General features: G+C 43.5%; 1 protein-coding gene across 1 annotated transcript in view; it reads right to left on the reverse strand.

Moving 5' to 3' along the window:
• Positions 1-3,773: 3,773 nt before the first annotated feature.
• The window catches only part of CLMN (calmin), a 92,444-nt gene continuing 80,086 nt past the window's right edge, over positions 3,774-16,131 (reverse strand). Inside the window, exons 11-14 of the mRNA XM_048485306.1 lie at positions 13,225-13,418; positions 11,420-11,477; positions 11,214-11,278; positions 3,774-8,663 (exon numbers count right to left, since the gene is read on the reverse strand). Of these exons, the coding sequence (XP_048341263.1) occupies positions 8,501-8,663; positions 11,214-11,278; positions 11,420-11,477; positions 13,225-13,418 (480 nt within the window). The 3' untranslated portion in view covers positions 3,774-8,500. The remainder of the gene's footprint in view (positions 8,664-11,213; positions 11,279-11,419; positions 11,478-13,224; positions 13,419-16,131) is intronic.

Below are 16,131 nucleotides of genomic sequence, written 5' to 3' on the forward strand. Positions count from 1 at the left end.
CCTCACCAAACCTGGGTGGCATCATCAGGAGAGTCTCCCAACAAATCCCGGAAATTTTGGTGCTGCTAGCCTAAAAACTGCGCCTCTTGCAGGTCAAAAACAAAAAAACACTAAAAAATACAAAAAAATCACGAACAAGGGGTGGAGCTTCGGACATGTAATGGGGGGGGTTGAACCCGAGAACTGCCCCCTTACCAACGTCCTTGTGAAGAGCACTGTAAGTTTCACACAGTGCTGTGCAGGAACAAGCTGCTTGTCTGTTCTAATACACCATGTTCTTTCCTTCTAGACAAGAAGAGCAGATCTAAGTCTGAACTAACATAGGACTATCTCAAGAAGTCTGTGAAATATTACAATGTCACAAAAGGTTGAGCAAGAACAGTGGACAATGCCTTTCCCTTGACAGACAGTACTGTAATTTAGTGAACTGTGAAAAGTGGGGAAGGAAAGCTAAAGAAGGGCAGTTAATGTTTACAAGGGAATACAGGAGGGAATGACATGAGGAATTTTTGTAGACATTCTACAGGGATGTTTAGCAGTGGGTTGCACTGCGAGTTGCATGGAGCATTCTGGATCTTGCCAAGGACTACTGAAGCAGAAGGTGATACTGCTGTCCATACTGGAGGATATCAGGAATTGGTGACTAAGATGTCTGAACTTCAATCACAGCTCTGTTCAAACATATGGTTGCCAAATGTCATCACCTGAGCCCACACTGGGTTTTGCTGTCTGCTCAATAGCAGCACAATGGCGTGCTGCTGCATCCATGTCCCCACATTACTGTCACTACCTTCTGATGACTTCTGATAAGGGTACCACATCCCCTTCAGAGACGCTTAGTGGTGAAACCCAGAGTCCTTCCAGTAACCTGGCAGGCAAGCTGCTGCTACAAATCTCTCACTGTTTCACAAATGAAAATGGGGATATACTTATAACATCCCTGTGCAAGGTCTCCATCCAAGCTCCACCACCTACCCACTGCCGAAGGCTTTAAACAATCTGCTGTACTTTGAAATTGTTTATTTGGCACTGTTTTAAAAGCTAAAAAGATGTTTTCATTTTTAAGGTATGATTGGAGAGCCATAATTGTCCTTCAATTTATTATTGAGGACAAGGCTTGCCCGTCTGTGAAATACCAGATGTATGCATTAAAGACAAAATACACTCATCTGTCTCAATCAGAAATAACTTATGGGAGTCTTGAGAAGGGTGGTTGAAGACTGAAGAATAACAATCCGTACAAGCTCGTCAACATTTTAATAAGACATACCCAATGGCAAAAATCAGGACAAGAGAGGGACTGTTCTTGGTAAATATGTGTTGTTGGAACACATGTAGGGGGGAGAATTTAATCCAAAATCAATTCATACAGAATTCCAAGATCACTGTTTTTTTTCTGGACATTTAAAGGTCTAGTTCTCATAAATAATGTCCAAGGTAGTATTGTGTAGTAGTAGTACAAAGGCACGATTCTTGACACAAGGCTTTGGGTTTTTTGGTCCTTACCAGCCCCTTCTCAGCTTTCTCCTCCATCTTTCTTTCTTCCTCCCATTTCACCATTTTCCTTTCAGAAGTAAAAGGAAAATTATACCTCTTCAAATATAACACATAGTTTCTGAGGGGATCCATGGCCTCAGTATGGGGGACAGTGAGCGGGGAGGGAGGGGGAGAATGGTATGCTATCCTGGGTCCAGACCACCGAGCCCATGAGCTTTATTTATGTCAGGTCATCTTTCATGTCTCATGGCCAGAGGTGGGATCCAGCAGGTTCTCACCAGTTCCCGAGAGTGGGTTACTAATTATTTGTGTGTGCCAAGAGGGGGTTACTAATTGGGTCTGCTTTTCCGTTAGAAATTCCATTAGGTCCAAAAATCATAAAGTCCTGTTGTTTCCTATGTGGCTGGTTAGCGAAGGTAGAAAACGGGATCATTCTCCCTGTTGGGCTGTTTTAAAAACATGTTTTAGAAATATGGTAAAGTTCCTTGTTTAAGGAAAGTATCCTTCTTTTGATTTCTAGAAACAAAATTAAGTATTTGAAAGTATTAAGTATTTGACAGGCAGTCAATTAGAGGAGAAGTAGTTGTTTCTGTTGGCAGTAGACGATAAGACTTGCTACAATGAGTTTAAATTATGGACAGAAACATACCAGCTGGAAATTAGGAACTTTTTTTTTACAGTAAGAGTTTTTTTACAGTAACAGAGAAATTATTAATGCCCTGTCCCCAGAATGCCTGGCCACGCCCCCATCGTGCCCCGCCCAGCCCCATTGGCGCTACCCCACTGTTTGAATCACACCACCCTGGGAACCTGTTACTAAAATTTTTGGATCCCACCACTACTCATGACATTGTATAGCGTGGAATTGTAAGGTTTGTTATAAATCTGTAGAGGTCTAGTGGAATTATGTGTGGGCTTTGGCTGCAGGTGGGGACGGCCTCATGAAAAAATACACATAGAAAACTAACACCCAGGGGAAAGTTTAAGTGTCCACTTTCCTTGACACCTGCTTTTTCTAGACGCAGGAATTTTTTTGTTTGGCCTGGAGTGGCATCCAGTCATGTGACCTGCCACCTGGTGATACAGCCTGAAGAGCCTGACACTGCAGTCGCCACCAGAAGCCCTGCTACCACCTGGAGTACCATCTTTTTTCCCAGGATGCAAGTGTGACAAAGGAGACTGCTAAGGAAATGGGCATCTGGGAAAGATCCACATCTGTACTACTCCCACAGGAGACCTGACTCTGCTCACTCCAATAATAATACAGCTGAAATTTCAGGCTAGCTAAGGACCAGGCAGAGTTGCACTACTGAAGTCGGTGGGCTTAGAAAGATGTAATTAGGGTTGTCCATCCAGCACTGGCAAACTTTGGGAGATTCAGGGAGGGGAGGGGAGTCTTGATGATTAGTGTCATATCACAAACCCAGAAATGGAATTAAGGCAACACTCTAGGAGTCACCTGAAACTACAGTTACAAGGGTGAATGCTAGAAGGTCACCCAGCTCAGTGACATCACATCTAGATTTGCACTAGAGCTGCCACTGGCAAGAGGTTTTTACTTCCACTGCTCCACCAAGCAACTATGGGAGTGATTTTTGTATAGGCCCAGCAATACCCTAGGTGTAATTGCTTGGGATTGCACTGCAAATGGTCCACGTAGCAGGTCCAGAATCCAAGCAACACCCAGATCTCAGGACAATCTTCCTCTTACAAGGAGAAATTGTGGGAGTTCTCTATTAACCAAAGGGAGAGGAGGCAAATCTATGTAATAATGAAAGTAGAGTTAGATTATCTCCACAATTAATGCTACAACATATTCATGTTAGTAGTTAAATCAGTACTTTGCTTAATCAGAACACATTTAGCCACTAAATAATGCAGTAAATAAACAATATGTTGTTACGCACAGTAGGGAACTCTTCCTGGTGGCTTTCAGTAGCTGGGATTTTCTAAGGACCGAAAAAAATTCTGCCCATGAAACATGACTTCCTCCCCTCTCCTTTTTCTCTACCGCACAACATGTTTCCCCAGTGCTGCTGCTGGGGGACAGTGAACCCCCAGGAACAGGATGAAGATGGAATCCATCCGCAGGGGGAAGGAATCAGTGAAAATTGCCTCCCGTCTGTATGTGAAAATCCACCAGTGGACTTAAACCAATGTATGCCTAACATTTCTCTAATGTTGAGTATTTCCACTTATGACAACACAATTTGAGAGCTGTGCTGACTTTTTATTCATTCAATGTCAAGCTGAGGAAAGTACACAGACAAAGTTGATTTAGTACAGAAAATCCATCCATTTATTTGAAAATTTGAGATGTTAGAAAATAAAGTCTTCAGCTATTCACCAATGCATATTTTTTTTCCTTCAAAGAATGGTTTTGTGAAAACACTTGCTTCCTGTAGTTTGTTCCAACTATACATAAAGCATTTCATTTATTTTACAAGCAAATGTTTTTGAAGATTAAGTGCAAACATTCAGTGTATACAACTGACCAGGAAAACACACCTGGGAAAAAGTGGGAAGCATTTGTACATGTGCTCACTTATTTCTGTGCTTTAAAAATAAAACGTCTCTCAGTAACAGCATGTTTCAGATTGTCTCCGCTCAAGGAAAACGCCAGAGAATATATTCTTCAAATCACTGAAGTTAGCATTAAATAAAATGAACTATACTGTAGATCCCAAAGGAGAAAAAAAACCCTGATGCACAGTCATTTGACCTTCCAATGGGAAAAAAAGCTTTTTGTTATTTGATAATGGGTTAACTTTTCCTAAGCTAAAAATAAAAGAGAAGTTCCCCCATAATGACAGAAACTATTCTGAGAATAGTAGGATTTGCATATACAAAAGCCTTGTGAGATGGAGGTGATAGTAAGGAGAAGAGCAGGGTGAGACTGAATAAAAAAGCTGTCTGTATCCCACCCATGGAATTATGAAAAGACATGGAGTCAGAAGTAAAAAACGAGGGCGAGCTTCTCGTTTTTTCCTGCTAGAACCGCAACAGCTACTATTTCTCTTTTTTAAAAATAAAAGTGATGGATCTCGGGATTTTACATTCAGAAGCACAAGCTAAAGAAACGTGACAGAGAATTTCAAGTTAAGAGAACAACCAATTTCTTAACCGTAAAGAGCAGTCCTATACGAGAGCAGTTTGTCTAAGGAAGTTGCTGAATTTCCATCCTCGGAACATGAAAAGAGTGAGCAGGCATCTGTCAAAGATGCTTCGGGTATAAGATCTATTGCCAAAGGACAGAGTGTTGGAAGAGATGATTTTATATTTCTTCAGCTCAAAGTTCCCCTTGGCCATCTCAGTGAGCAAACGGGACAAGATGGCGCTATAATTTTAAGCTGTCTTCTCTGCCTGTTTCCATAGGGCACGACTGTATTGTGTGTGCTCGAAATAAAGTACCTTCTTGTCCTCAATATAATACTCTCCAAATCATGCCAAGACTAGCAGGAAATGGACTGTACAGGTAAGCACCTGGCTTGATGGCCATATGTCACCATCCTCCGCTTTCCAAAATTACAAAGAGAAAGATTTCTCAGCACTGCCTGTGACATACAGAATAAACACTGTTTTGCTAAATGGCATAATCTATCAAGTGCATAATGTCTGGAGCAGCAGCTGCAGACTGTGCCAGGTTTAATCCGAGCTCTCTGCTTGCTCGAATAGATATTCAGTAAGCACCGGGGCGGAAAGGAAAATAATATAGCTTTCCTTGTGGTCCTTTTGTTTTCCTGGCAGAGGAATCTTTTTGGAAGGCTATCAGTAGCATCAAGCAGTGTGACAAAACAATTTCTAAAGTGTCATGCTGCTCTTTATAAATGACTCCCTGTTTTTTAAAAAAAAAACACAGAAAAAAACTTCTCGGTTTTAGAAAAATATTAGAGGGAATATGATGCTTGCCAAAACAAAAGCGAATGGTACAAAACAACCAAATTATGTCATGTGTATAGAAGTCCCCTTCGTGTACTGTTAATCTGAGGCTGAAAGGGAGGTCAGAGAATGAAACTTCTATTTGGAAAGCGAAGCTGCAGACAATAGTAACAGGATTTCTAGGTGTCTAAAAGAAAAGTAAACACAGTGCAGGCGTGCTTTTGTTCACACTGCTTCAGAGCCATCCAAAAGTCATGAATTAAAAATTAGAACTCATTCAAGAGGCCCAAAGCTGATAGGACAGATGAGACCTGTGAATAGAGGCATATACACACAGGAAGCTAGCAGGTCAATATTGTCTGATGTACCTGGCAGTGGCTCTGTAGGGTCTCAGGTTATGGCCTTTTGTATCACCTGCTATCTGATCTGTTTAACTGACGATGCTGGAGAATGAATTTGGGATCTTCTACATGCAAAGCAGATGCTCGACCACTGAGCCACAAGTCCCTCTGCCTGTATTTCTAAAAATGTTAATAGAAGTTGCTGTGATGGGCATCCTAGACCCACTCCGCATGGGCCAGGGAAGAGGCTTCCCACCGGCATATATGATGCTGCGGGGGCCCTGAGGCCGTTCACACGCTGAGGTGTAAGCGGCCCCAGAGCAGCCATGGCCCGCAGAGGCACCTCCACACAGAGGCACCTCCATTTTCTTTCCCCACATTTACCTTCTTTCCCTGTGGAGCTCTGCAGGGACAGGGACAGGCACACCCATGCTGCTTTCCGACCTCCTCTCCCCGTCCCTGCAGAACTCCACAGGGAGAGAAGGTAAGTGTGGGAGGAAATGGAGGTGCCGAAAAGCGGTGACTCCAGCCCGGTGCCGTTTGCATGGCGCTGGCAGAGAAACAGTTTCCCAAAACCAGGAAAAGAGCGTTTCTCTGCCGGTTACAGGGGAAAAGCATGACGCTGCCTCAATGCAGAGGCTGCAGCCATCTGAACAGCACCCCCGGAACGGTGTTTTTACTGTTCCGGGGTGTTGTTTTGGGCCCATGCTGAGTGGACCCTAGAGAAGTATGGTTTGGACTGGAGTCTCTATCTGGCTTCGAGTCACCGGGATTTGAACAGCACACAGACCTCTATGCTGTGTTCTATCTTACCATTTATGTTATAGATTACTGGCTGCCCAGATTTTTGGAAGTCCTGCCCAACAATCTGAACTGGTGTCTGGAACCTGCCTGGACTGGAAGCTCTAAGCCATGCCTGATGATCTGGCTTTACCTCTTTCAACTTCTTGATTTCCTCTTTTAGACAATAGGTGTTTTGGAATACTTGCAACTTTGAATGGACATTCCAGGATTTGGTAGTGTTATTCCATGTCCAATATTATCTGCCAGTGTGCTAACTACTCCGCTCAATAAAATTATCTTCAATCATACCACATTTAAGAACTCAGCATTTTTTCCTAACTTAGTTTTTGGAAACTTATCAGGGGATCTCTTGATTCCTGCTTAGGTTGGTCACTGCCTGAATTGGATGCGGCAGTTCCTTAGAGTGAGATGTGGCAGGAGAAAGATTTTCCTTTCAGTCCGGCTACACTAGTGTGATTCTGAAGAAGAAAGAGTATTTCATTCACAAAGACGTGTGCCTTGGGTTATACATAGCTTCATTCACAAAGACTTGGGTTATACATAGCTTGGGTGTTCAAAGTAACAACCCATGTTTTCTCAGCAAGCTAGGGACACGTACAGAAATCCATTCCCATGTTCTCTGACTGTTAGCCGAATCAGTGAGAGAATAGCAAAGTGGAAGATACCTTATTTTATAGAGTGCAGGACTAACCCAGGAAAGAGATGAACAACAGGCAAGTAATTGTCATAGATTATCCATCACAAGGTTTTGAAAACCGTTTAGGAGGATAGGGTGTCAGTTAAATGGAGCTTCCCTATTCAGAGGCAGTATATCTGAGTACCACACGATGTGGAGAAGCCCTGCAGTCTTCCTGGAGGAATCTAACTAGCGGAAGACCAATTAATTAGATTGGTTGCTGATATGATCATTCAGAGCATTTCTTACATTCCTAACAGGCAGACACATTTTCAATTTCTGGACAAACCCAAGCTTCAGCCCCTATCAGCTGCTTTGCAGGTCCAAATCCTTTCACATCCCAGAAAGAGAAGCAAATGTATGCTGTGTGAAGGAGAAGGTAAATGACATCTATAATAGGTACCTTACAGAAACAGAGTTAACCAGTCATATGACATTTACATAAGGACACTCAAGAAATAGATCCACAGATGAGCAAGGTTAATGAAGTCATAAAGTTGACAGCAACCACATACTCAATTTTTCGCTGGTTTGTATGGAAAACTCAAATAGAAAACGGACAGTTTCCTGTCTCAGTCGGTAAGACATGGCTTCATTACTTCATTTCAATATGAAGGGTGCCCCTCAATACACTACGAAGTTCCCAATAAAATTCTGCTACGTTTCCACTGGAAATGAATAGTCTCTCCTTCATTTTCAGCTAGAGCATATCTGCTTTGCCTACAAAGGTGTATTAAATCAAGAGGGGCTGGATTCCAACCCTAAGTCAGATGATTTGAATTGGAAACAAGTTCTCCAAGGCTGCACCCACTCAGTCATAACACATTGAGTTCCAGCGATTAGAAAGTTCCTCCACCCCCAAATTCCCACCAGGAAAGAAACATTAGAATATATATGCATATACATTTTGGGCATATTTCACGGTTCTAAATCAATTATAATCCCAAGTGAACTGTGAAAACCAGAGACCTCTAAATCTACAGCATTTCCCTAAAATACTATATTCGTTGTTTGTAAATTTAAGATCCTATAAAGCAAGGCACATACGTATAAAAACTGGGAATACGGAATTTTTTTCACCCCACTGTTTCATTATTTATATACATATATATCTTTATAAATATAATCTATGTACAAAAACAAATGTGTACAAGAATTCATGGGAGAACATGGGAGAAAAAGAGCTACAAAGCGACTGCCTTCCAAGACGGGTCCCGTATTTTTGGACCATCCTTTCACCTGAACGAATGAATGAAAAAAAATCAAGCCACTTTCTTTTATTATTCTTCCTCATTCACAGGCATCAAAGGGGGTTGCTAATAAGCTGCGGGAGGAGCAATAAGCAGTAGACAAGGACCCAGAGGAAAACAATGAAATAAAACAACTCGGGCTGGTCTGAGTGCGACGTGCTGCTATGTGGGCTGGCCTTGTCCGGAGAGTCTTTCGTTTCCAGGCCTTTTCTCTTCCTACAAAGGAAATAGGAATGAAATGAAGCAAAGATTCATATCGCTGATGCACAGTTATTTACAGAATTCATATTCTGCCCAATCGAGGTCACCAGGGCAGCTAACAATTGGAAGCTCAACCCTGTAACAATTATAAAACCCATTTGAAACCAAATGTAGAACACGTATTCGGCATTAACAGTGTATATTTGCTTCGAGTCAGCCTTTCTCACTGAAGATCGTTTCAGAGGGTGGTCTTATTGGTCTGCAGTAAAACAGCCAAATCTGAGTTTATCAACATTTTTGGGGTACTGATAAGCATCAGTGGCGTAGTGGTTAAGTGCATTCTAATCTGGAGTAACCGGGTTTGATTCCCCGCTCTGCCGCTTGAGCTATGGAGGCTTATCTGGGGAATTCAGCCTGTGGTGGAAACTACACTTTCCAAGAGACCTTGGGAGTTGGGGGTCGCAAGGTCTCCTGGGAAATGTAGTTAGCCTGTACACTCCCACACACGCCAGCTGGGTGGCCTTGGGCTAGTCACAGTTTTTTGGAGCTCTCTCAGCCCCACCTACCTCACAGGGTGTTTGTTGTGTGGGGGGAAGGGCAATGAGATTGTAAGCCCCTTTGAGTCTCCTACAGGAGAGAAAGGGGGGATATAAATCCGAACTCTTCTTCTTCTTCTTCTACAAGCTTTTGAGAATCAAAATATCTGATGAAAGGAGCTTTAACTGCTGAACGGCCATCCCACAAAAATCCTTTTGGCCTCTAAAGTGCTTTCTTGCTGAGATCCAAGGTGGATCACACAATTTGAAACAATGCAATAGATTGTAACTTTATATAACTAATAGCGGGGAAAAAACAGGGAGGATATCTATCAGAGAACAAACAAAAACTGCATAATTCATACAACAAACAATGCAGCTATATGCTGGATGACAAAGTTAGAGGCCAAAGCAATAAGAACAATATAACATTTCTCCAGTCGCGTAGCTGCAACGGGTGGGGGGAAGGGCAACACACAACCCCATACCCCTCCCCTGTCCCCTTGCCCTGCCCTGCCAGGCCTGCCAGCCTAGAGCAGCCTGCAGCAAGAATGGTCCCCTTCCCACCCCCTGACCCCTCCCACTTTAGTTCAGCTGGCTGCTCTTTGCAGCCTGGTGGAAACTACACTTTCCAGGAGACCTTGCGAGCCCCCAACCCCCGGGAGGCCTCGAGTTGGGGCTCGCAAGGTCTCCTGGGAAATGTAGTTCCCACCAGGCTGCTTTTTCAGCCGGCTGCTCTTTGCCTAACTGGATTCTGATGGTAATCAATAAACTTCTCTCCATTGGCTTAGTCCCAGACCAACCTCTGGAAATGGGGAATAAGAAAGCAACAAATGAGGTTCACCAATGTTTTTTGGATACAGAGTTCCAAAATGAATTGGTCCCTGTTCCAACTCTACACAAGGGTGGATATAAACCCCGGTTGAATGTGGCTGTTCTATGAAGAACATTCCTGAAAGTGGTTTTTACCATCTTCTCCCTTCCTCCAGCAACCCCTTGAAAAGCTACTGCAAAGGGCGAAGGAGCCCTCTAGAACAGGGGTCTCCCACCTGTTGCCCTCCAGATGTTTGTGGACCACAATCCCCATCAGCCCTGCCAATTGGCCATGCTGACAGACATGAATCGTTTCAGAGGGTCCATGGACATCTGAAGGGCCATAGGTTGGAGACCCCTGCTCTAGAACAATTTGACACATAGCACAGGGGATTGTGGGAAGAAGCGGGAATCTGCCAAGATCAATCTTTGAACATCATTAGCAGGTTTTTACTTGATTCATGATACTGCTTCAGTTGCTCATGCACTAGCAGGAGAAATGTTTGGCAACCCCCCCCCCCCCCCCCCCCACATGACAAATTGTTCTGGAGGGCCCCTGGCTTTCAGAAGTGGATGGGGGGGGGGGGGCATGAAAGAGGCTGCTTGGAGAAAAGTGGTAAAAAAACCCAGATACCTGGAAATGAACCATAGCATTTAAAGAAAACCACAGCATATTCTTCACAGCTTTGGAGTTTGTGTGCCAGAGACTGATTCTAGCAAGATAAATATGGATAGTGCAGTCCTGTGTAGTTCCACCTCTGAAAGCCCAATGAGATCAATTGCTTTAGAAAGGAGTAACTCTTTTCAGGATCCCGCTATGAGTCAGTTATTGGCCTTGCTGCTTCCCACCTCCACATTGCATGAAAGTGACCTGCCTTTGTTAGTATTTCGAAGCACACATGATATTTATTCATTTACATGTTCATCTCTCCCCTTTTTTAGGAGTTACAAAATAGTCTCAATGATGAATGGAGGGGGCAGAGGGCGAGCACTCATGGTGATGTCATAAGCACTAGCCAATCAGTACCATTGCTAGACAGTTTTTGCAACAAACTTGAGGTGCTTTCCTCTTCCAGAACTTGACCCAGAAGAAGAAAAGGTAATTTTCTACCAAGCATAGCAAGGGTGGTTCCAAACCAGTTCTCCTGATCTATAAACATTACATCTCTCTTCGCTCAACGACTCAATTTAGACAAGGAAGGAAAATTGTACCCACCTGGTTGAAGAAGTAAAACTTTCACTAATGACTGCGCTTTTCTCATCATCAGTACCAACACTTTCCTGAAAGTATTTAATAACAAATGTTTAATCCACAAAAGTCTGGGATTCAAAAATAACGGATATAGCAGGGGCAACTTCTTATTTTAGGATGATTAGCAGAAGAAGTATATGGAAATTATTATTTTTTTTATATCCACTTACCTTACTAACTCGATCAGTAATTCTTTGGAAAACGACATTGGAATCACTGTAGCAGGCCCTGAAAAGTTAATTAGTAATAAGTAAGGTATGTTTAGGGGGGAAAGGGCCTGGCTATTCAGCATTTTTGCATGGAAGGCACATGGTGCTCCATATACATTTTTTTTTTTTGCTGTCAAGTCACCTATGACAACCCCATGGGCTTTTCAAGGCAAGAGATGTTCAGGGATGCCATTGCCTGCCTCTGCATCATGCCCTGGTACTCCTTAGAGATATCCCATTTAAATACTTGCCAGGGTCAAGGCTGAGAGAGAGAGAGAGAGTGACTAGGCCACTGTCACCCAGCAATGTCCATGGCAGAGGCGGGGATTCAAGCTTGGGTTTCCCAGATCCTTGCCCAACAACATTACAACTACACTACACTGTCTATACATTTTAGGCCAGCTGGTTATCAAACACCATTTACTCAAATGCAAGAGTGCACCCCCACCCCCTGGTATGCCATTTAAAAAAAACCAAGGAGATGGTCTTACATTTACATACTAGTTACGGTATGGCCTTGCAACAAAAAAGTATTTTGATTGTATAACTTTTTAAAGGGACCGTTTTATGTTCAGACTCATTTATTCTTTTGAATACATATGAAGAGAAGAAGAATAGGAATTCGGATTTATATCTTGCCTTTCTCTCCTGTAAGGAGTCTCAAAGTGGCTTACAAACTCCTTCCCTTCCCCTCTCCACAATAGACACCTTGTGAGGTAAGTGGAGCTGAGAGAGTTCTGCGAGAAGCCCAAATGTCACCAGCAGGCAACACGGGGAAGGAACGGGGAACCAAAACCAGTGTACAGAATGCTTGACCTGGAAGAATTAGGTCAAAGTTCTATTCCCAGCTGTGGGCCCAGTGAGAAACAATGAGAACTTTGCACTCTCTCGTGCTCTCTTTCCACTTACACTCCTCATCTTGACAGCATTAATGGCTTCTCTCTGTGTGAAGCAAATGTCATGGAGCTTGGCTACTTGACAACTGCAAATTGCATCTGTAAAAAACAGCTATTGCTGTTTGGGCTATTGCTGAGCTTGGAAAGCTTGCATTTAAATATAAAATAAGTTCATATTGTTCCTGCTATACTGTTTGTGGCTTCCGAGGAGCCTAAAACCTAAATAGCTGGAGGCAGGAGAGGGAAAGGATGCCATGGGTATGCACCGGAAAGTCTTTCAGAGGTTTTTAGTGCAACCAATCAATGGGTAAGCTGATTTTGAATGGTGTAACAAGGGGGTACAGTGGGGGCTAGAGCCCCAGACACCACTTTCTAGGGCCACGCGGGGGGCACATTGCAGGGCTATACCCTCCCTTGCCACTTTTCCCCACCCTGAACTCCCCATGGGGCACAGCTGTGGGGGGGGCACCCAGGGTGAGATGTTGGGCTTGCCCTGCGAGCCATTTAATACAGCCACACCTCTTAATGGGCAAATTGAATGTTGTGCTGCCAAGTGATCACCTGCAGGAAGAACTTGGGGCACAATCCTGCCAGGTCTGAGAACTTTTAATTCCCAAAGATAATGGGAGAGCTAAGGACACACTTAAATCTCTTCAGCTGGCAAAGGATTAACTTTGAAACGGATTGTGTCTTTTCAAAATGCGCGAGTCGTACTTCCCTGTTTGGGCTACAGTTGTCTAGGATTGCAGCCAAGTCATCCCACAATAACTGAGGCAGGGCTGGTAGCTGTGCCTGGAAAGTGCACAAGGTGAGTAGCTGGAGAAATGTCAGGGTGAGGTAAATGTCAGAACCAGACCAAGGAGACTGTACCTTGAGAACCCCTGATGATCCGCAGAATCTTCTTCTAGTTTATCTAGCAACCGAGTGGAGCCGGCTTTTGCACCTTGAGTGTTCTCTCCTTGGAAAATGCCCTTGTTCTTCCTTTTTTCTTTCCTTTTACTTCTTTCTTCTGTCGTTTTTCTTTCTTCAGGCACTGCTGTAGTATCAAATTGATTGACCATGATCTGTTAAAAAAAAGTTCTTTCAAAAGCCAAGCACAGCACAAGTTTATCGAGACCCTCCTAAAAATGGCTCAGCCGCTTCAGCAGAAAGTTGTATTCAGTATACAAAAACACAAATGTGGCCTTATTGATACTCAAACAAAGGGACGCAGACCACTGTCCTAGAGCAGACCATCTACACTGGTAGCTGTTGCCTAAATACTCATAATTGCACCTGGCATCTGAGGACTCTTGGGACACTTTCAAAGGCAAAAAGGTCAACCAGGGAAACAACAACAGGTGTCTAACATCTCAGGGTTGCTTCCATTTGACAATTTTATTAGTTATATTTTCAACTGGATGGCATCCATTTTTGCTTCTTCCCAGAATCCCAGCATACCAGACTGTTGCACCTACTGAAATCAACAAAGTATGCTGCCAGATGCAGCAAGAGTGGCATCAAGACCCTTAACTAAAGATCCTGCTGCCGCCCCTCCCCCTCGCTTTTAAACATCTGTGAAGAGTTCTGGAAACCTTGAAAGCTCACATAATGCGCTGTCCATGTGTTTGTTTTTCTGGTTGGTTGGCTGGCTGTAATATAAGGAAGTACACTGCTTCTGTCTCCATAAGTAACTTTAAAAAATCTGTTCAATCAAAAGCATCAAATCTTCTATTTGGTTAAGTTTAAACATGCCTTAGCTATAACATAATTCAAGCTTTATAAAAAACATAACAACTGCAATGCAGACAATTACAATAGGACAGAAAATAAGGAAAACAGCAAAAGTAAACAGTAAAAAGCAGATCCAAGTCCCACCTGGATACACACACACACACATACATGTATACACACACACACACACACACACACACACACACACACACACACACACACACACACACACACAAGTACATATACGTGTCTGTGTACCGTATATACTTGAGTATAAGTCGACCTGAATATAAGTCGAGGCACCTAATTTTGCCCCCCAAAATTGGGAAAACTTATTGACTCAAGTATGTCTAGGGTGGGAAATGCAGCAGCCAGCTTCCCCTGACCACTCCAATGGGGTCTCCAATGGAGGTGGGCAGAGGATCGCACCTTTATTAACACATAGAGCCAGTATGGCTCTGTGTTTAGCCAGGGCTTCTGGAGAACTTGAGCCCCCCCCCCACCCCATGTGGTGATGTCTGGTAGCTATGCCACTGGAGTGGAGCCTCCCCCCTCTTGCTGCAGGGGTCCTTCAAAGCCTCCCCTCTCTCGCTGCCATGGTGGAAGAGAGAAGGCTGTAAGGGCTGTCAAAGCCTTGACTTGAGTATAAATTGAGGCGGGCTTTTTCAGCACAAAAAATGTACTGAAAAAGCTGACTTATATTTGAGTATATATGGTATTAGCTTTAAAGGGTGCTTAGCTTTAAAAGGGGCTTGGACAGATTTATGGAGAAGTCGATTTATGGCTACCAATCTTGATCCTCTTTGATCTGAGATTGCAAATACCTTAACAGTCCAGGTGCTCGGGAGCAACAGCCACAGAAGGCCATTGCTTTCACATCCTGCATGTGAGCTCCCAAAGGCACCTGGTGGGCCACTGCGAGTAGCAGAGAGCTGGACTAGATGGACTCTGGTCTGATCCAGCTGGCTTGTTCTTATGTTCTTATGCATATAAATGCGCGCGCGCACACACACACACACACACTCCTTAACATTTGTTTTTGTGTTTTGTCTATTAACCACCTTGGAGACCCTAAACTGGGTGGGAAAGTGGCATAAAAATATTTAAAATAAATAGATGATATAAAATTAGACTTAAAACCCCAAAGTGGTAGTGAGATCACTGAACTAATCATTACCACATACATACAAACGCAGCTCTTGTGCAGCAGATTTTATGCTATGCATATCCTACCAAGAATGATGGAAAGCCACCAGACATGTGTGAGATTGCTCTACAAAAATAAGAAACAAAATTTATGGCCCAAATCCTGACCTCTTCCTTGAGCCAATACTACAAATACATGTGGTCTCACTTTTGGTGATGTGGGAACTTGTTTCATTCATAGGAATGGCCCTCCTAAGCGGCACACGCAGGCATAACCAGAATCCCTCTTCTGCATTTTCTACAGGGCACAGAAGCCTTTTGCTACTTAAACTCAATGTGCGTTACCTTGCCAGAAAGTCAGCCTCAAAACAAAGGAGGAGATAGCAGTCACAGTACAGTGGATGAAACTGAAACATGGTGGCAGCTGACACAGGCAACTGCATGTTGATGGCCCCAGACTTCGCAAAACGTCCAAAAATATCTGTGTTTTTCCACTTTGACACATGGGGAAGTTAACAACAACTGCAAGATGTTGGGCGTTCGTTTTAGGATGACTGCCAAACTCATCTTGGTGTATCAGCATTCAAATAACTATCAGTAGTTTTGGACATTCTCAGTCCCATATATACATAACAACAGAGCATGGCACCACTATCAGGTTAGGAATGTGAAGAAGCTTTTTTCAATCGTAGGGTGTCTCAAAGCAGCTCACAAACTCCTTCCCTTCCTCTCCCTACAACAGACACCTTGTGAGGTAGGTGGGACTGAGAGAGTTTTGAGAGAACTGTAACCCAAGGTCACCCAGCAGGCTTCTTGTGGAAGAGCAAGGAAACAAATCTGGTTCACCAGATTAGAGTCATGTGGAGGAATGGGGATTCAAATCTGGTTCTCCAGATTAGAGTCCACTATGCTTAACCA

The sequence above is a fragment of the Sphaerodactylus townsendi genome, linkage group LG02, assembly GCF_021028975.2.
Source record: "Sphaerodactylus townsendi isolate TG3544 linkage group LG02, MPM_Stown_v2.3, whole genome shotgun sequence".
In the NCBI taxonomy this organism is placed as follows: Eukaryota; Metazoa; Chordata; class Lepidosauria; order Squamata; family Sphaerodactylidae; genus Sphaerodactylus; species Sphaerodactylus townsendi.